The sequence below is a fragment of the Leuciscus leuciscus genome (genome assembly GCF_965113295.1).
Source record: "Leuciscus leuciscus genome assembly, chromosome: 1".
NCBI lineage: Eukaryota > Metazoa > Chordata > Actinopteri > Cypriniformes > Leuciscidae > Leuciscus > Leuciscus leuciscus.
The window spans coordinates 42,131,875-42,151,937 of record NC_138725.1 but is presented as its reverse complement, the minus strand read 5'-3'; the positions used below and the strand labels follow the sequence as shown (position 1 = coordinate 42,151,937).

The following is a 20,063-nucleotide window of genomic DNA, read 5'->3' as shown; positions in this document are numbered from 1 at the left end:
CTCCTGCAATGCTCATGCACCCTCCAGCATGAATGAGGTCTGGCTTGTTGGGAAGGTGTGACAGACTCCGGTTTATTACCCTCAACATGGAGCAAAGTCCGATTGAGGGCCTTTACACAGCACCATCTCTGAGACAGCCCGTGTCTGTGCCTGCTTTCCTCCCTGTCCCGGAGGCCCGTACAGTTATGAATGACTGCTTACGGTGACCCATGCCGCCCCTCTCCTATGGACCATGAACATCTCAAACTATCCCCTGGATCACCCCACGGCCCTCCACTCTGCCGATTACACACAGGACCTTGCGTCACAAGAGGGATCGTCAACATGTAAGTAGAGCTTCGGATCGGAGACACTTTAATGGCTTTAGCAATTGCTAAATGGGTGTAGTAAACATTTAAAGTCACTGACTAACTCCTTTTAAATCTATCCGATTGTTTAGGTATAGAAAATTATGACATATGATTTGATCAGGTTGTACAGTTTAGTCATGTTTAGTACACATATTGAAAAATCATTCAGTAAAGAATTGTAATGCTTTCATTCAAAGGATCATTTCTTTATCAAATCTAAATAATGTACTTTTCAGAAGTCAGTTCATTTCTTTTGAATGCTGAAAATATTAAAGTATAAGGATTATGTAAGCCCTATATCTCAGCGTTTAATCAATCGCGTGATAACAGACTAGGCCTGTTTGAGATATAATAGACTGCCTAACAGATTTATCAGATAGACTGGTCATAAAACTGTTCAACCTTACACCCCACTCGTAGACAATCATCTTACGGTAGGCCACTTGATTTCCAGTTGCTGTTTCCAGAAGGAGACAAGTAAGACAAGTAAGACTTGCATTTGTTTTAAGTGAAAGTGCCACTTCCATTGGCATTCACAATTAATGTGATATCCTATAGTTCAGGAGTTAAAGCCAGACCCAGACAATAGGGCAACTCAAGAAGAGGGCTGTCCTGTGTGTGGTGACAGGGTGTCAGGATATCACTATGGTCTACTCACTTGCGAGAGCTGTAAGGTAAGTGCTACAGCAAGACTGAGACAAGTATGCAGCTTTCAGATCATAACCTCCAGACCCTTATCATTCTTAAGTAGTAAAGACAAATATTCTCTCCAGGGCTTTTTTAAGCGCTCTGTACAGAACAACAAGCGGTATACGTGTGCAGAGGCACAGAGCTGCCCCATGGACCCGGCACAGAGGAAACGGTGTCCTTCCTGCCGCTTTCAGAAATGTCTAGCTGTTGGCATGAAGAAAGAAGGTACGGCTGCAAACCCGCACAATGATAGTGCATGATCATTAAGTTCTGTATACAATGTATTCTTTCAACCTTAGATGCGTAAGGGAAAATGCAGTTATTGTCTCTGAGATATGGAAAGATATTCATGGCTAGCTATCAAAGATAGCTCTGATCCTGATTCTACTTATCTGTAAAACCATAAATCACTGCAATTGCAATTTTGATGACCCAGTAAAGGTGAAAATGTAATGTGCACACAAGCAACAAAAAAAGTTACTTTAATAGGTCTGTATCTTTATGTAATGTCAATATTTCGTTACGTGTTTTTTAATATTTTTTTTTTAGTGTCAGTTTCATCAATAGAGCAAGTTTTTCCCTACCCTCTTCCCGGAGGCACAACAACAGTCCACAGTTTGGATGTCTCTCTTATCTGACCCATCCATTTCTGGTTTTGGAGTCTACTAATGAGCTGAGGAGTTGAATCATGTTTGTTTGATTAGGACGAGTTGGAAAATGTGTACTGTTAGGGGGCGTTAACACGACACTATTTTCAACTAAAAACGCGTGTTTTGGCCGTTCATTTACACGTCAATGGTGTTTTGGGGGCCTGAAAACGCAAACATCTGAAAACAGGTTTCAAAGTGCACATTTTTGAAAATGATACCATTATCGTCTCCGTACAAAAGCGCAAATTTGTGAAAACAGTGACGTCAAGCGCATGCAAATTACATGTTCAGTCTATAGGCGCGTAGTGTTTCTTTACAAAGTGATATCGCCAACTACTGGCCTGGCATGAATAATACAGCATTTTTAGTCGTTTTCGTAGATCCGTGTAGCCTAAATGGAGATTGTTTTAACAACGTTGTCGTCTGTACGCGAAAAACGCAACGGAATTTTTTTTTTTTTCGTTTGTAGTTCATGTTGCAGTGGCGTCTCATCAGGGGAGACAAGGGAGGCACAGCCTACCCAAAATTTTGAGGTGAAAATGGCAAGACGATTTAATGTTCCCAGTTATTCATTTTATGTCTGAGAATGTGTATTTCTTGTTTGTAATTTCACGACTGTAAGGGTAACCACCATTTAAAAAACAATTTAAAATAGCCAAGCACCATGGAGTATTTCACTTTCAGCGATTGGGGCTGCGTTGCAGTCCACTTTTAGACATGCACTTGTGAACTTCCCTAAGCACTTCCCCTCGGGGGAATTCCTGCCGCCATTTTGAAGTGTGTTCCACTTCGTGAAGTGGACGAGGGAAGTTTATATTGGACAGACCCTCGTTCCCTCGATTTTGACCGAGGGAGCAAGTCTACTTCATATGTACACTGATGTCACCACAGATCTCCTCTAATCACCACCACAACAAACAACTCTATAATATATTAATTATATATTTTTATAATTTAAAATAACCCAAACACACCTATAAACATTTGGATGCTGCATTAAACAAATTCTTAAGGGAATTTTTTTTTTTATAATAAATCAACTCCATAGCTGATTCCAAGTGATCAAGGGTTTAGGACATTCCAATTCAGCCCATTGCAGTTTCCGCCAGTAGTGGGCACTCATGCAACGTAAGCAATGACGTACATCCGAGTGAACGAGACGGAGGGAAGTTAGCGAACGTAGGGCATGACAATTTTGGACTGGAACAAAATTATTTAGGAGTTTTGACAAAGGACTAGGAGTGTTGACAAAATAAACATGGCAGAGGAGGCCAGCCTCCTTTGTTATACAAACCAATCATTGACGCGACGTAAATTATGTGATATTAGTTTGAACTGCTACCACTGATGTAACTATGGAGAGTAGAGATATTGAATATTTGATCGCAAACCAATTTACTAAACTAACATTCAAACAACAGCTACAAATTAAAAATGAAGGAAGACCCCATGCCTACATTGGATATAGGCTACTACAGCAGTCAGCTTCACTAAACGGCTGAACGTGTTCTTTTAACACGGGCATTTAAAAGGACAGAAGGATGGATTTTTGCTTCAAGTGATAGGCTAGGACTAGGTGAGTGAACTTAAATTTATATTGTCTTGATGTATGTATCGTTTTCTATAAATATTCTGTCTATAAGTGATCAAAAAAAGCCATCTTAAAGCAGTTAAAAAATCCGACTGCTAAAATGTTTAAAATCCGCCAGCCGCCACTGCATCGTTGTCGTGTAATGAGTAATTGACCCTCAGTGTGCCTTCAGAACCAGGGATGGGAAACATTTACTGTGTCTCGTTTCAAAGGGTGTGCCCTTCAGAGGTCGCATTTGTCCCTACATACGTCATTTCAGAAAAGTAACCATTACATCCTAAAGTAAGAAGAAATAAAACAATCCTCACAAGAAATAAAAATTAGACATCCTCGATGACGTACAGTCGACAAATGCGACCTCTGGAGGGCACAACCTTCGTAATGAGACACAGCTACTACTCTGAGAATTTATGATGTGAGTAGCTGTGAAAATCGTGATGTGTGATTTATTTATATGTGAAATCACTTGTCTCAGCTGTACGTGCGGACAGAATGAGAGGTGGGCGAAACAAGTTTGGACCTCTATACCGACGGGACAGGCAACTGAAACAGCAAAGAGGGACCAATCACCAGGCAAACATTGCCCCCTACAGGATCAAAATTGAGGGACCACAAGCATTGGTACCAGCTGTGTCTCATGATTTTCATGTCCTCAACCCCTCCCCTACTTCTCTCGGCTCTGATCATTACCACCCACCTCAGTCCTTTCATCCCAGTATGAGCCAGTCCGAGTTCCCCATGCTGTTGGATTGCACCATGCCCAGAGACCGGACTCTGTCTGATCCATCCATACCTTTTCACACAATGTGCTATACAGGCTTCCACACATACCCTCCTGAGAAAAGAGAGCTCCCGTTCATCTACAGTCCTGCTTCTGTGACGCCCCCTGATCCAATCTCTTCAACAGTTCTCTCAACACTTGCACCTACACCCACTGCGAAACTCACACCAACCTCAACTCCAAGTTCGACCCCAACTCCAGCACAGAGCTTGACGCCCACCACAACCCCAATCCCAACCCCTAGTTCTTGCTTCCTAAATCAGCTCCTGCAAGCCGAGCCAGATGAGAAGCAGCTCTGCATGCGTGTGTTAGCAAGCCTCCAAAGAGAACAAGCCTGCCGAGGAAAACATGACCGTCTCAACACCTTCAGCATCATGTGCAAAATGGCTGACCAGACTTTGTTTGGACTGGTGGAGTGGGCAAGAAACAGCACACTGTTTAAAGAGCTTAAGGTAGAAGAGTTTGCATATGGATCACACACACTTTTCCTTGAACATAATTTTTTTAAAGGCCCTCTTTTCACCTGGTATTAAGATGTGTTTTCGATCGGATCACAATTAACCGGTAACAGGTGTAAACTGGGTCTAAAACGTTTTGAGCTTTTACACTTTTGAACACTTCCAGAGGTAGTCAAAAACGCATTTGACCGGATTACTTTTGTAGTCTAAACACTCATGAACAGCCACAAAAGACCACCTACTCTATGCCTATTGACCTAACGCGTAAACATTATGGGATGTGCGCTAGCCATACGGGATTTAAACTTTGTCGGCTGAAGACCCGAGTTTGGTTTAAAGACGAAAAACATAAGCACAATGTTCTCTCACCATTCCTAATTTTTAACACACTCACAGTGTTTGGTGGTCGTCTTGTGGCTGTCAGAGCAGAAACGAAAGCAGATGTTCTCCTTATGTTTTTCAGTCTTCTCCGGGCTCACTCAGATGTAAATTGCGTGAGCTTATTTCGTCCATTAGATCAAAAGATCACCCATAGACCCTCCCCTCGAAGAAATCAGGACAGAAGTGGTTGAAAGTGGACAAAAGAGACAGATTAAAACACCCGGTGTCAACGGGAATGTGTCTGCCTCGTCTACTTGTGATCCGATTGACCAAAACGCATCTTAATACCAGATGTAAACAGGGCCAAAGAAACAAGCCCTGCCCCCAACCCCGAAAACTAACCATACCATAAATAGTGTAATTTAATTGTTGGATGATAAGAATGGTATGCATCTCTAACCCCAACTCTAAGTCTAACTTTAACTCGACCCTTTTCCACATCCCTAAAGTTTGATTCATTGTTAGGAATGTTGTTCCAGAAGCAACAAATATGTTGATTCAGAAACTTGTCCAACTTGGTAAAAATCTTAGTCACTGCTCCAACCTGGCTTAAGATGGTTAGTGCTGGTCAGATGCTGGTCTAACTAGCGGAACAGCGTGGCCCTGCTGTCCACCAGCAAAACTTGCTGGTGAAAATTGTCTATTAGCATCCCATGCTTGGGACTGGGGTCCAGAACAACGTACATGCTTTTTTTTTTGTCAGCATGGATGGAGTTAGCTTTTGTAACTCTTTCACAAGGCAATGCCCGCCAGTTGTCTACATATGGCTACTGCTGCATAACTAGAGTACCTGATCTCTTGCAGGTGGAGGATCAAATGGGACTACTGCAAAGCTGCTGGAGTGAGCTTCTTATCCTGGATCACTTATGCAGGCAGGTGGCTTATGGAAGAGATGGCAGTATATGTCTGATTACTGGACAACAGGTAAGAACACCTTTTACAGCACCAGTGTTTCTCAACCCTGTTACTGGAAGCACACCCACAGTTCACATTTTGGATGTCTCTCTTATCTGACGCATCTATTTCAGGCCTTGGCGTCTCTTCTAACATACTGATTAGTTAAATCAGGTGCTATGAATTAGGAAGATTTGTTAAATGTGTACTGTAAGTATGCCTACATGAACAGGGTTGGGAAACACGACTGCACCATAGTTACCCAGTTTGTTGACTGTTTAGGAGTCTTTCAACTTCTTTAACTTGTTTTTAATGTACCAGATTGAGGTATCGACCATCCTCAGTCAGGCTGGAGTAACTCTCAGTAGTTTAGTATCCAGAGCCCAGGACCTTGTCTCCAAGCTTAGGTCACTGCAGCTGGACAGAGAGGAGTTTGTGTGTCTCAAATATCTGGTTCTCTTCAATCCAGGTGGGTTTCTTTTCATTCCCAAATGTTTAATCTAAACCATTCCTGTTGGACCAGAGTTGTAAGGGTCATGTGTTTTGCAGATGTTAAATCAGTACTGGATCGAAGGCAGGTAGAACAAACTCAAGAGCGTGTAAACAGGGCGTTGATGGACCACACTATGCAAACCCACCCAGGTCACTCGGACAAGTTTGGACAGCTGCTGCTCCGTCTGCCAGAGGTGCGCAGCATCAGCCTGCAGGTCGAGGAATATCTGTATCAGCGCCACCTGCTGGGAGATCTGCCCTGCAACTCCCTGCTGACTGAAATGCTTCATGCCAAGCACACATAAGACAATCAAAACAAAGCTTGTTAGTGGACATGCTTTCATAAATTTGACCTGTGGTGTCTAATCATTTTGAGCTTTGAACAAGTGCAGATGCTGGTTTATTTAATCACTGGCTGGCGCTACATATCTAACAACAGGAACAATAAATAGTTTCAGGTATTATGGGTGTACAAGATGCATACTCTTTTAACAACTCACCTTACAGTTATGGATCACGTCCATTAAAAAAATAAAGTTTGCCAGCGTTCAAACACTGCCACTTATAAATATAAAACCATGACTGTCTAACTTCTCTAGAGACACAGAGGCTCATCACATATTGTGTTAAATTCTCCTAATTGTTTACAAGATTGAGTTTCAAATTAAAGTGTGTCTGTATGTTCTGATATCATGTGTCTTGTTTCTAGAATGCAGCTATAGAAGGATGAAGCTCATGAAGCCCATCAAGAACATGTCCGAGTCATATTTCACTCAAAAAACAAACAAAAAAGCCTATAGAAAACTAAAAAATATCATTACAGTTAAGAATCCTGAATTACTTTAATGAGAATCTACATTAATGAGAATCTAACAAGAATACTGAAAATTTCAATCTTTCTTTTTTTACTTTTTATGTAGTCGTGAAATATGACGGGGACTGTTTGTAATCTTCTCCCACACTTTCAAAGATGCACTATTTGAATGGGAACAGTGTGAACTGTGCAAGAAATCATGGATATAGACATGCAATTCTAAATTTCATTCTAAATTTTAAAGTAAAAAATAAAATTAATATAAAAAAAATGACAAAAGCTGATACAATGTACAGTTGCAATCAAAATGATTCAACTCCTGTTGCAAATCGGGTTTATTGACAAAATGTAGACTTTCAGCTGTTGGCAATAAACAAATCAAACAAAAGTCATTGAAATAGCTCAACACAACAAATGTTTCAAGTGGTTTCCCCAAATTTAACTGAAGATGCAACTTTTAATAACTTCTGCGGTATCAAAATTATTCAACCCCCCTGAATAGACTCCCTCACAACAGCACTAATGTGCAAAACAGGTGTTGTCTCAAAACCAGCTGATGCAACTAATCAGAACATTCTCATTCACAGTTCCATGCTGGTTCTGCATTCCCACCGGCATCCGGAATGCAGAATCCATGACAACATTCAAAAAAGAGCTGAAAACTCTTCTCTTCCATGAGCACTTAACCTCATAAAAAAAAAATATATAAAAAAAGATGAAGGACAGATGAAATATCTGAACTGGTGAGGTTTTTTGAGTGTCACGTTTGACTGCATGTTAGAAATATGTTAAAAAGTCAAAAGAATGGTCCAAAAATTGAAGAGAAGATATCATCTTCACCTTCAAACAAGGAACAGGATACAAAAAGATAGCGAAGGCACTGTTGGAAGCATAGTTCGCAAGTTCAAAGTTAAAGGAACAGAGATTACACTACCTGAAGCTATCAAGAAGCTATAAAGAAGCTATCAACAGCTGCAACCAGATTTCTGAGAAGGCACGATCAGAAAAACCCTCGAGTGACTGCAAAAGACCTGCAGCAAGACTTGATGGCGACAGGCGTAAGGTGTGTACTAAACGCATGCCAGAACTCCAAGATGTACACCACTACTGACATAAATGCAAAAGAAAAGTCATAAATAAAAGCCACAGAGGTGATTCTGGATTCTGTTCTGTGGAGTGATTAAACAAAGAACTTTTCGGGCCTATGAGTCTGGAGGAAGAAGAATGAAGCATATGCTGAAAAGAACACTCTGTCTACAGTTAAGCATTGTGGGGCTCCGTTATGCTCTGGGGCTGCTTTGCATCCTCTGGCACTGGAAACATGCAGCGTGTGGAAGCCAAGATGGATTCATTGAAGTATCAGGAAATCCTAAGAAAACGTCATGCCGTCAGTGAGGAAGCTGAAGCTTGGGTGTCATTGGACCTTCCAACAGGACAGTAATACCAAGCATACCTCAAATTCCACCAAGGCTTGGTTTCAGAAGTAGTACTGGAAGATTCTACAGTCGCCATCACAGTCATCTGACTTGAACCACATAGAAAATCTCTGGTGGAATTTGAAGGCGGCGGTTGCAGCACACAAACCCAAGAATATTACTGAACTGGAGGCCATTGCTCATGAGGAATAGGCTAAGATTCCTCAGAAACGCTGCCAGAAGCTGCTGTCTTTTATACATCTCGTTCTGCAGCAGGTCATAACAGCAAATGGGTGTTCTACCAAGTACTAAAGATGCTTACCATGAAGGGGTTGAATAATTTTGAGACCGCAGAAGTCATTAAAAGTTGCATTTTCAGTTGAATTTGGGTAAACCACTTGAAACATTTGTTGTGTTGAGCCATTTCAATTACTTTTGTTTGATTTGTTCATTGCAAACAGCTGAAAAGTCAAAATTTTGCGATGGGGTTGAATAGGTTTTGATTACAACTGTATTGATAGCCTGGTTAAAACCAGTCCATTCTCAGTAGTAACTGAGTTATGGTCTGGCAAAGCTTCATTAATAACTCATTTCCAAAGGGGCATCACCAACGGACGTCGCTCAAATGCCTCTAAAACCAATTAGAGCGATCATCATCGTGTAAAGCCATATGCTGCATTCCAATTCGCCTAAGTTACACTACGCCATAAAAGTATGTACTCTTTTTGTGAAGAAAAGGTATTTACTTTTGAATGTGTAGCAAAAAAAGTAGGCAAGCTTTGGGACATACTACTTCATTTTTCGTCATCATCATCGTCATCTTTATTGGACGGATCTGTCGCGTGCATCCTGTCACGTAAACTGCCCTGTCAATCATCTTGTCACAGTAAAAATCCTCTATTAAATCTAATTTAATTTCCTACCGTTTCGGAGAGAAATGTAGTAGCACGTTCATCTGCCAGTGGGTCTTTCATGGAGACTGTCCTCATGTGTTTGCAATTTTAATATGCATTTAAAAGTTGCTGCGCTTCACCAACGGACGTCGCTCAAATGCCTCTGGGCGCAATAGGGGTTATGCGGAACATACTTCCGGGTTCTACAAAATGGGTATAACTACTTCCGGTCGTCAGCTACTGAGGTAAACACAGCATAGGAATGGCGACCTTTTATAGCCGGTGTTTACAGGAGCTACCCATTCTCTCCATTTCAGATGTGCATCGTATTGCCAAACGGACGTCCAGAGCCCGAGTACTCCGTTAGATAAAGGATTTACGTTTTTACGCCTCCTCATTTATTTATGATTATGAAGGTATGCAAGTTAGTATATGTAGCTTTTGCTAATGGCACCCGATGTAGAGTTAGCTAACTATCAGTAAGTTAGTTTAGACTTAGTATGCTATCAGTAGTTTAACCTTTTATATTTGCTTGCAGACGATTAAAACAATCAAATGAAGACTGCATTTAATTTTTTTATAAAAAAAATTTTTTCTGATACTTAAGCATTCGTGACATTTTTATTAAAACAGAAATAAGAATTGTATTCTAAAAAAGCGAAAAATAAGTTACCTCAAAGATCACCTACCGCTGCAGATGCGTACTTAAGTGCAAACCGGAAATGCTTATACCCGTTTTCCGGTTCGAACGTTGGGCGTTCCGCATAACCCCTATTGGATAGACTAAAACCAATCAGAGCGATCGTCATCGTGTAAAGCCCGCCCCAACGTTTCTGATTGGTGCCGCGATTTCGACGGATTAGAAATGGGCTTGAATGAGCTCTTTGCCAGACTACTTGCAGAGCAAATCTAAATTTGCTGGAAGTTGTCTGGGTTTTCCCAGGCTATATAATTGATAGAACTAAAGTAAATACAGTGATGAGGAGAAATAATTGAGAGTACTTAAAAATGATTTATTTTTCTAATCCTGTCACTTGGGACCGATCCATAATCAAAGAATTTGGGAGAAAAACAAAATCTACTAACATGAACATGGAAACAGTAAAAGGAAAAAACAAAACATCAATGTGCTTTCTGAAATGAACAAGTGAATCGCCACATTTGCCAGAACATAAATAATAAAATCTGACACTAAACAGAAAACTCTAGCTCATCCTTACCCAATAAATACACCTTAGGTGACCTAACATTCTACAGAATTGCACAGAATCCAGTTACATTAACCATCATGTTTCACCCAACAGTCAAACACATGCAACCTACACACAAATACACATCTCCCATTCATTTGACACAGAAACATGTAAATCAACTGTTTCAAAAATGATTTTTTTTTTTTGCTCTTTACAAAAATATGTACATCTTTACGGCAAATCTGTAAAGTACTTCATCTGATTCTCCAAAGACAGGAGAGAGTGGCCTGATTGAATCAGTTAGTGCTTTGATGAAGAGAAACAGACTAAATGCCCCTTTCATACAAAAAGACAACTCAAGCCGTTCATGAAACAAATAAGGCCAAGTTAGACAGTTTGGAGACAATCATATTCATAGAAACAACATAACCGTTTAAAGCTGCAGACACCTGGGCTGCTTTTCTGACTTTTATCACTTTCTGTTAGTGTTTGTTTTATATCACTATCTGTTGGTGTTCACGAGCGGTATATCACTATTTGCTGCTACATGTCAGCCAAACAATAGCACTTGATCACTCAGCTCTGGGTACATAAGTGAGAGTTGACATCAGATTTGTGTTTATTGTTTCTCGCCATCTGTCTCTTTCTGTCCCCGTCCCGCTCACACACTCATTCACACCAACACATCCAGCTCTAGTAGTGAAGCAGCAGGGTAGCTTATTCATTGCTTACAAATCTCCACAATATACAAATCATTGTCAAAAATGAAAGAATCAGCATTCAAATATACAGTATATTAAACCAGCCAATCTTTTACTTACATTATTTTTCCAGTTACAGCTAAACAGAGTAAAAAGTATCATTAATGGAAATCAACAGCACGTTCTGGCATCTTTTTGCTTTTTCATTCGTTGTTAAATAAAGCAAATGGGAAGGAAAGATATTTGAGTCTTTAACATGCTCTCCTGAGTTCCTAAAGCTTGAGTAATCCAGTTAGATAAGGTTCGAAGCAGTAAGAAAACAAACATCCAGGTGTCTACAGCTGACTTTAGGAAGGCGAAAGGACAAGGCAGATTTTATTAGAGAGCAAGACAGACTCGAAACGGACAGCAGCATGGGACTTTTTTATGATGTGACGTAAAGGTGAGTGGCTGTGCCCCTTTGTAATACAGTTCTACATTCAGTCCCATAAAACTGAGAGGCTGATGACGATAAAACAGACGATAAGAAGGCTTGTGTTGGTTTGTGCCCTGCATTCATCAAAGAGCAAAGATCCGATTTCGTCCGGGGAATCCTTTTACACACCAAAGGATCCAGTTTATTGAGTAAAGAAGGGTAGGAGCTGGAGGACAGTAATGTTTCTGAGGATCTTTTTCCTCTCTATTGTGGGGGACATTCATTTTACTTGAATGATGAGACTGGAAGATTCATCTAACGTTTTAACATTAAAATGCCAAGAATAATTTTCCTACAATCTTAGAAAATCAATCAGGCCCCTTTCTTCGAAATATGACTTTTGAGTTCACTTGAGTTACCCGAAGAAAATGGCAATGGAGATTTCTGAATAAATCTTTTGTAACTTGACCTGTAGTTACAGTCACCAGCTATACACCTCTGAGGGCACTTTATTTTAGGATTTTGGGCCTCTTTTTTTGTTATCCAACTCTTTTTTTCTGGCATGCACTCCAATGCACCTCTCTGCACTGCCGGAGTCGGGACAGAAACCCAGGGTTACATGGCCAGCTCAGGTATAGCTGCATTTCCAGCAGGCTTTATTTTGGGGTCCCGAGCTTCTTTGGGGTTCCTGGGCGCTTGCGCTCCCATAGGTGGCCTGGAATGGTGAAGGCATCCACACTCATGGACATGGTCTTGGACGGGAGGGCCGTGAACTGCTTGCGGTCAGAGCTGTACTTGTAGATCGACTCCACCATATTGGGACCGATTATCCGTGGGCCATTACCTGTAAGTCGAACCATCTCCTCCGTCTCAGGGTTCATGGTATAAACCGCTCGGAACTGACAGCTAGCATCCCGAAAGAGGATGAGAAAATGGTTTGCAGAGCTTTTCTCTAATTCCTTTTACAGACAAGAGAAAAACACAAATGAACAGAATGTGAGACCATTACATCATGCATTCAAATACACCATGCAAATATGTGTTGGCTGTCCGCAACGAGTCATGAGAGCCCAGAGTGCACTAAAGATGTCGACTGATAGGTTACTCACCTCTACAATCTTGTTTTTCTGTGGTTCGTTGACCTTTCCGGCCAAACAACAGCGTGAGATGGCATTATGGATGATGAACTTATTGGACTTGAAGCTTGGCTCCTTGTAGAGTTTAGGTCCTGAAACAGAATTTTCATTACTAAGATACAAATGCTTGATTTGTGATCCTGACAAATTTGTGATCCTGATGCTTCAACAAGAGAAAGCAAGTTCACGATCACATGACCTAATCTAAATAACCGTAAAACTCAAAATAGCTTAATTTTCTGTGAATGGTGCTTGCCCAGGCAAAACTTGCAGACCACAATATTGTAGGATTTGAGGTGTCATTTATCTTCAAACTGTGTGCCACAGGTAGCTCACTAAAATTAATTCTTGAGGTTCTTCAAATACCTAACCCCAAGTATGAGAAAGAGCAATGGCCTTAGAAGCACCACTAATAATACTGCAAATCATATCATTTTTATAGTTTACCAGTGTATTCTGGGATGGAGGCTGGAGACGATATAGTAGATGCATTTTCCCAGTCCCCATTCTGTGCAGCAAAACGGCCTGGAGATAGCAGTCTGGATGGTGAATGAGAACGACTGTGGAAAGGAATATATGTTCAGAGGTGAAGTCACAAAGGAGGAGCAGGTGTTTTCTCACCAGAAAACATACAGATCAGATTTACCTTGGAGATTTTCTGACAGTAAGCGTCCCACTGTCATTAGCCATAGAGGACAGATTCATTGTTGAATGGGAGTAAACTTTATTTAATCTAGAACCTGAAAGAGAAAATAGTTGATACATGACATTGGCTTTACTACAATATCAATGGAAAGGAAATAAATCTTTCAGATGACCAATAACTTGCCCATAAACCCTTTAGCAGGGCTGCGGGAGAGATCAGAGTCGTCTCTAAACACCGTTTTGGGCCTCTGCTTCTTGACACCTCTGACAGTAGTGGGTTTCTGACGGAGGACTTTATCCAGATCCTCCATTATTTTTAGCTGATGCCGCCGTTCATATTCCTGGCGGGTAAAGTCTCCACGCCGCTGAGGAGTGCCATCTGGCGGAGGGGTGCGGGGAGGCGGAGGGGTAGAAGGAGTTTTGGGTCTCTCCTCTCCTCTACCTGGCTCATCCACCGAAGAAGGCCTGCTGTTACATATGAAGACAGCACTGATAAAGGTACAATGTTGCAAAGGGATTAGCACATATTCCCCCGGTCTCACAGACAAGGCTTAAATCTCATCTCTTAAAATATGTCAGTGCCATTGTTTTGTCTCATGATGCACACCAGTAATATTTTTTTCCAAAGGCATGTTTATAAAAGCTACTTAAATGCCCTAATTGAACTAAGGCCTAATCCTGGCTTAGTCTAAGCCTTGTCTGTGAAACTGGGCCATTAAGTGTGCTTGTTTGAGATGGAATGCATAATTGTTATTTTGTTGCCCAAACAAAACTTACCACCACACTGCTAGTGGGTGGTGGCCAGGAAATTTCTATGCAGTTGCTAAGGTGCTCTGAGTGATTTTCCATACACTGCTATGCGGTAGGTTATACTTGGTTGTTGCTAGGAAATTACTAACCAAAGTAAAAAGAAAGCACCCCGAGTCTCTATGATATGCTGCTTCCAGTTGCAAAAAAATACTCTTTATGCCATTATAACTAAGGTTATAACACTGTTATAACTAAGGATTTTCTTAAGGTGTTTCTTAAGGTGTTTGTTTCAGCTTGGCATTGTCTCCACATATGGCCCAGACCCCTCCTTTAAATGTAAGGTTTTATCATCCAACAAAGCTAATCTCTTAGAAAGTAAAAGCATACACCTCCTCAATAAGTGTAATGATTTGTGGTTTAATTTATACCACATATCGCGGTCACTTTCCAAAGCTTTGTTTTTAAGCCTCACCTTGCCTCCCTCTCTCTTTCTTGCTCCTGTCTTCGTTTCTTTATCTCCTCTGCTCTCTTTTGTTGTTTCTCAAGTAATGCAGCTCTCCTCTTCTCCATCTCATCCTCAGGTCGAGCTTCATCCTGCTACAGAGACCATTTTAGACAGTTAAATGAATGCTACACCTTTTAGGCTAAACATCAAAACAAAGTTTACATTTGATTCTCCCCTAACCTTAAAGAAGAATCCAACTCCACCCCTCATTTCTGGCTCTGTTTGGTCACTCATTGAGTCCGAGAAGATATCCTGGCTCGGATCTGCTTCTTCACCCTCTAATGCTTTGAGAGAGGACAGTGAGATCTCAATAAGGCTACTGCGCTTGCCGTTGAAAGCCTCTGCAGGAACGTCACTCTCAAAAGAGCACTCGGAAGGAGCTCCTGAGCTGCTGCCCACACCCCGACGCTCCTTTTGGGACAGAACCTGTGACAATCCACCCTCTAGATCCATACTGAAGATTGTATGGTCCTCACTGGAACCGGTGTCTGAGAAGTTGTCCTCTGGTCTGGACAGGGATGAAGCGGAGCGGGACTCACTCTGACTGGGTGTACCTATGCTGAAAGTGGATGAGTTCTGATCCCTGTATTGCCATGGAGACACTCTTTTTAAGTGAGGAATGTTTTCCACACTTTGAGGGGCAGTTATGAATCGTGTGGAAACTGGCGTCTTGAGCTCTGCAGGTCTAGGGTGGTGAGGCATTTTGGGACTCTTCGGAGGTGCAGACTGTGCCCTACGTTGGGACGCAGGTGATTTTGGCGGAGCGGTCTGACTCGAAATCTTGCGAGATGGGGAAGGAGAGGAGGAGGTAGAGGGCAAGTCACGATTGGACTCCCTTGACAAACGAGAAGGTGCAGTTGTTGAGGGTTTGGAGCTGGGTGGGATAACCCAAGCTTGGTTGTTAGGAGCTGCTTTCTTCTTCATCAGCTGGTTCTGCTGCTCCGAGAGGCGCTGCATATCACTTTGGAGAGAATTGAGAGCAGCGCTAAGTTTAGAGACAGCGTTGTTGTAATCACCCAGTGGGGCCGTGCCTTTCCCTCCAGGAATTCCCACTCCAGATTTGTCTTTCTCTATCGGATTATCCTGTTGGACAGTGGGCTTGATATTACCCTCTTCTTCTATTGAGGACCTCTTTTTCAACTGTTCCTCCTGTTGCTCCTCCTCACTCTCCAAGTGCGCCAGTTTCTCCTCCAGTGCCAAACGGCTGAGGTCATCTTCTATGGAGGAGGTGCCAGCCTCCCCTTGACGTCCTTCCTCGCCATCCCCATCCTCCTGCTCCTTCTTTAACTGTAGGAAGGCACTTTTTCCCAGCCGCTGCCGGTGTTTGGCAAAGATTGCTTCTATACGCTTCTTCTGAGCTTCAATGGCCTTCCGTTTCTCCTCCAGCCTCGCCCCCAGCTCTGACATTTCAGTGCTGAGAGCAGGACTCTTACTGGGACTCTCCTCTGATTTCTTGGCCCATGTAGTCATTTGTGAGGCCTGTGGCTCATTGGTTCGTACCTGCTCTGGAACCATTTTCTTCTTCCGTTCAGCAAAATTGGTCATCTTCACGCCACTATCCGGTGTCTCTTCACCACGCGATCGAGTTATGCGAGGGCCCGAAGCGGGTGTGGCAGGGGTGGAATGGGTTTTTGGAAGATCTTCAGAGGCATCCGAATCAACGCTTCCATCTCTTAACACGGAGTCGTCATCTCTGGATCCTTCTGAGGGGTGTCTGGTGCGACTGGGCTCTGGTGGGACTCCTGAGGATCGATGGTAGAGCATTCCTGAGCGGGATGGGGCTGAAGAGCTGAGAGTCACTGGGCTGCCTTTGCATCTAGCATTTGCTGGATCATCTGGTGAATGCAGGAAGAAACCATCGGGTGCCCCATCAGGGTGAAGACGAGGTTCCATCTTCTCTTCATTGTGGATGATCTGCAGAGCCTCTTCAATTGTTGGTAGCTCTCCTGTCTCACTCTCATCAATGCCATTCTCCTCTGCCAGCATAGGACGAGTCCGAGTGGCCCAGGAAGCTCTTTGAGGGCCATTGGGCCCAGAGGGCTTACTCAGGAAGTGGCTGAGGTCCTCTGGAGGTGTGTAAGGGACATGTGTCATGGATTGACCAGTAGGGTTGAGATTGTCTGAGCTGACAGATCGGGTTATAACAGGGTTCCCCATCACAATGTCAACATCACTGTCTAGACCAAAAGGGATACTGAAGGACACCGCAGAGGAGAGTGGACGGCTGAAGAACAGTCATGAAAAAAAGATGAATGCCTTCAGAAAGTATTAAGAAAAGTAAAATGCATAAAACGACATTGAGGAACCTTACCTAAGAGGTTTCTTATTCCATGTTCGTCCTGCTGCCTCTACATGAGACATTGAGGTAGACTGAGTCAGAGATCCTGATCATAGAGACAACACAAACACACACATGACCATGTGACAAATACAACATGCAAACACAGACAATGTGATTGCCGAACAAGAATAAACACAGCGTGTACACGTATACAATACAAAGAATGGAACAGACACATATTGGCAGCTGATGACCTGGGACACAGAGACAGTGTGTTTCCCTCACCTGTTGCTGCAGTCACAGAGGAAGAGATGGGCAGAAAAGGCTTTTTGAAGATAGAGGGGGAACCACTGGCACATAAAGGACAAATAACTTGCTGTTAAGTTTCGGCTTTGATTTAATAAAGGTTAATTTAGGTGATCATTTTTAAAAACATTGACGATTCAGATCATTCTAAAACCTGATCGGGTATAATTTTGGGTATTCTTAAAAAGAACTCTGAAAGTTTATGATGTCAAATTATAAACATGGCTTTTACACAACAAAACGGAGAGAAAAAAACAACAAAAAACTGTGTTATACCTGTTGACGGACTCACTGCTGCCATTATTGTTCCTCCCAGATGTTTCTACAAGAATAGAACAGTACTTTATCTTGCACATCCTTTTTTAACAGACTGTTACGGGATAATAAAAAATCTAAAAGCTATAGGAAAATAAAAATTCATCGAGATTCAAGACATGCTTACCAGTCAGCTCTGTGTCCTGCAAGGGCTGAACAAACTCTGGCTTTGAGATTTCAAACCAATACAAGAGCTCTGCCAGAAAGCTCAGAATGTTTGTCTAGAGACAACAAACAAAAAAACAACACTGCATATAAAACACAACAGGAATGCAGACTTAAATTAGCATAAAGAGTCTCATCTAGTCCATCTGCATTGTCTTTGAATATTAATGGGGGGATGAACCTAATTTTCTTGAGTGAACCCAATTCGCATACCCTCTGTCCTATATAAAGTGGCTTTAGAGCTTCAAAATCACAAGTTGAAAAGCGTAGATAAAAGGTGCTGTAACATGCATGTTGTGTTTTGGTTTCGTTTTCACTGGTCTGCTTTGGCCTGAGTTCTGTTCCTTCGTTAATCTCCTTGGTTATTAATTAATCCTGCATCGGTTTCTGTTCTAGTTAATGATCACTCCCCATGTATTTAGCCGTTAGTTCCCTCAGTTCCTTGTTCGGTCTTGTATATGTGTAGTGGTTGTTTTCTCCAGTGTTTCTATGTGATCTCCTGAGTATTCTTAGTTTGAAGATTTCAAGCACTCAAGATTTCAAGATTTCAGCACAGTACACTTTGTCCTTACTTTACTAACTGAACTACACTATACAGGTTCCCTCTCCTCTTCATGTTTTAATTTAGTTTTCTTTATACCTTTAATTTTGCTGGGCTGTAGAGTAAATCTTCCAACACTAGAGGGCAGCAGCTCTTCAAACAGCTGTCACAGAACTCTCGAATCAGCTGTAGGTTGTACAGGCTGTCAGCCACAGACATGGAGTCCTTCATACATACATCTGAAAAGACAAGGAAGGAACTGAAATAAATTTCTTACTTATCTATTCAGTGACAGATGCAGATTTGAGATGTGACCGTACCCTCTAATCTCAGTAGACCAGGACAGTAATGGTGAATAACAGCAGCAATGGCACATCCGTTTGAGAGATCCTTCACTTCATTCACCACAGGAAAACAAGGTTTAAGCTTAGACTGCATCCTGTCCTTCCTGTACCGGATCTGAACAAGATACAAATATAGTTGAACAGCAATAATGGACAACGTGCTATGTTGCTTGTTGTTCAAAATTGTTATTGTGAAATTTTTCATTTTTCCATTGACAGCAGACAGTGCATTTGTTAAACAGTAAAGAAAAAAAACACTATTACAAAACTGTTATCCATTTTATGTAACTGCAAAATCAGTGATGGAAACATCATGTCCATACCCAAGATACAAACACTAAATGAAAAATGCATACAATTGACAATCAGAGACAACAATAAATGTTTAACAGAAAAAAAAGCTGAAAGAATCCATGCAAACAGCGCATGAAGACTAAATGTAGTAAAAGCGAACAAAAAGGACCATGTTAATGGGAAGTGGGACAGCAAACACTCAAGAGACTTAGTCTTCAACAGGTCAAAGCAAAGAACAGAGGCAGCTGTGTGAACAGCCAACACCTGATACATCAAGACCTTTTCCACTTGATACACACAGCATACACTTGCAAATAAGTGCATTAATATCACAAAGACACACTATATTCACTTAACCACCAAATACTATGGTATCCTAACCTACAATTTACATGTCATGCCATGTTTATATCTGGTTTATTTTTTGTAATGCAAATGATGATGAAGGATGTTGAGACAACTGATACAACTCTTTTTTTTTTTTTTTCTGGTAATAATCTGACGACTTTGCGCTTCATCCAATATTTGGCAACATTATCATAAGTATTTTTTGTCCATGTTATAATAATGGGGGATCCTAAAATTGAGACCTGATTTAAAGTAATTGCCCAAAACGGTCCAAGTCAAATTCCATCTATGTAACCTTTGCAGTCAGCAGGGGGCGAGATAGGACAGCATTATATGGATTTAGAACAGGAAAATGGAGGAAAGTAGGGTGGAATGGAAGACGAGAGAGAGACTTACAGGAACAAGTTTCCAGTACCAGCGGGTGGGACACTGTCAGAAAGTGAAGGAACATGAGAAGAGAAAGAGGCAGGAGGAGAAGTGAGAAGCAGCAAGAGGACAGGACAGGTATTTTGACAGCAAAGTAGACCTTGAGGAAAAAGACAGTGCTGCTAAGGAAATGAGTGACTGTTTTGTAGAGGTGTAGGGGTCAAGTTGTTGTACACATGTGGCCTTTGAGCTTTTTGTGAGCAAGTCTGAATGTTTGTTTATGAGCGTTTCTTACCGAAGGCTGAACAGGCTGTGGTTCAGTACTAGGCTGAGTGGTGTCATTTTGTGT

At 41.7% G+C, this 20,063-nt stretch overlaps 2 protein-coding genes across 4 annotated transcripts in view; one reads left to right on the top strand and one right to left on the bottom strand.

Annotated features, from left to right (window-relative positions):
* The first annotated feature begins 80 nt into the window (after window positions 1-80).
* On the top strand, window positions 81-6,975 carry nr5a5 (nuclear receptor subfamily 5, group A, member 5). 3 transcript variants are annotated; one of them, XM_082149768.1, is made up of 8 exons: window positions 81-326; window positions 805-827; window positions 909-1,024; window positions 1,124-1,265; window positions 3,757-4,514; window positions 5,706-5,825; window positions 6,117-6,264; window positions 6,345-6,975. In XM_082149768.1, the coding sequence occupies exons 1-8, from the start codon at window positions 190-192 to the stop codon at window positions 6,590-6,592; spliced, it is 1,692 nt and encodes a 563-aa protein (XP_082005894.1). In that variant the 5' UTR covers window positions 81-189; the 3' UTR covers window positions 6,593-6,975. The 3 variants fall into 3 exon arrangements, with proteins under 3 accessions (XP_082005894.1, XP_082005895.1, XP_082005896.1); XM_082149769.1 differs by having other exon boundaries at window positions 103-326; window positions 771-827; XM_082149770.1 differs by lacking the exon at window positions 805-827 and having other exon boundaries at window positions 103-326.
* A 3,426-nt stretch (window positions 6,976-10,401) lies between these two features.
* camsap3 (calmodulin regulated spectrin-associated protein family, member 3) overlaps window positions 10,402-20,063 on the bottom strand; it is a 38,110-nt gene continuing 28,448 nt past the window's right edge. The window contains exons 3-17 of the mRNA XM_082148952.1: window positions 20,010-20,061; window positions 19,745-19,777; window positions 18,683-18,821; window positions 18,462-18,601; window positions 17,784-17,877; window positions 17,618-17,663; window positions 17,321-17,385; window positions 17,066-17,138; window positions 14,935-16,978; window positions 14,722-14,846; window positions 13,684-13,967; window positions 13,501-13,594; window positions 13,302-13,414; window positions 12,828-12,946; window positions 10,402-12,677 (exon numbers count right to left, since the gene is read on the bottom strand). Coding sequence (XP_082005078.1) covers window positions 12,375-12,677; window positions 12,828-12,946; window positions 13,302-13,414; window positions 13,501-13,594; window positions 13,684-13,967; window positions 14,722-14,846; window positions 14,935-16,978; window positions 17,066-17,138; window positions 17,321-17,385; window positions 17,618-17,663; window positions 17,784-17,877; window positions 18,462-18,601; window positions 18,683-18,821; window positions 19,745-19,777; window positions 20,010-20,061 — 3,724 coding nt within the window. The 3' untranslated portion in view covers window positions 10,402-12,374. The remainder of the gene's footprint in view (window positions 12,678-12,827; window positions 12,947-13,301; window positions 13,415-13,500; window positions 13,595-13,683; window positions 13,968-14,721; window positions 14,847-14,934; window positions 16,979-17,065; window positions 17,139-17,320; window positions 17,386-17,617; window positions 17,664-17,783; window positions 17,878-18,461; window positions 18,602-18,682; window positions 18,822-19,744; window positions 19,778-20,009; window positions 20,062-20,063) is intronic.

Excerpts from the sequence above, each read along its gene's own strand:
- nr5a5 (XM_082149768.1), top strand. The coding sequence starts at position 190 with ATGACTGCTTACGGTGACCCATGCCGCCCCTCTCCTATGGACCATGAA. Across the intron at positions 327-804 it reads ACAAGAGGGATCGTCAACAT|TTGCTGTTTCCAGAAGGAGA; the intron begins GTAAGTAGAGCT and ends CTTGATTTCCAG. Across the intron at positions 1,266-3,756 it reads TGTTGGCATGAAGAAAGAAG|CTGTACGTGCGGACAGAATG; the intron begins GTACGGCTGCAA and ends CACTTGTCTCAG.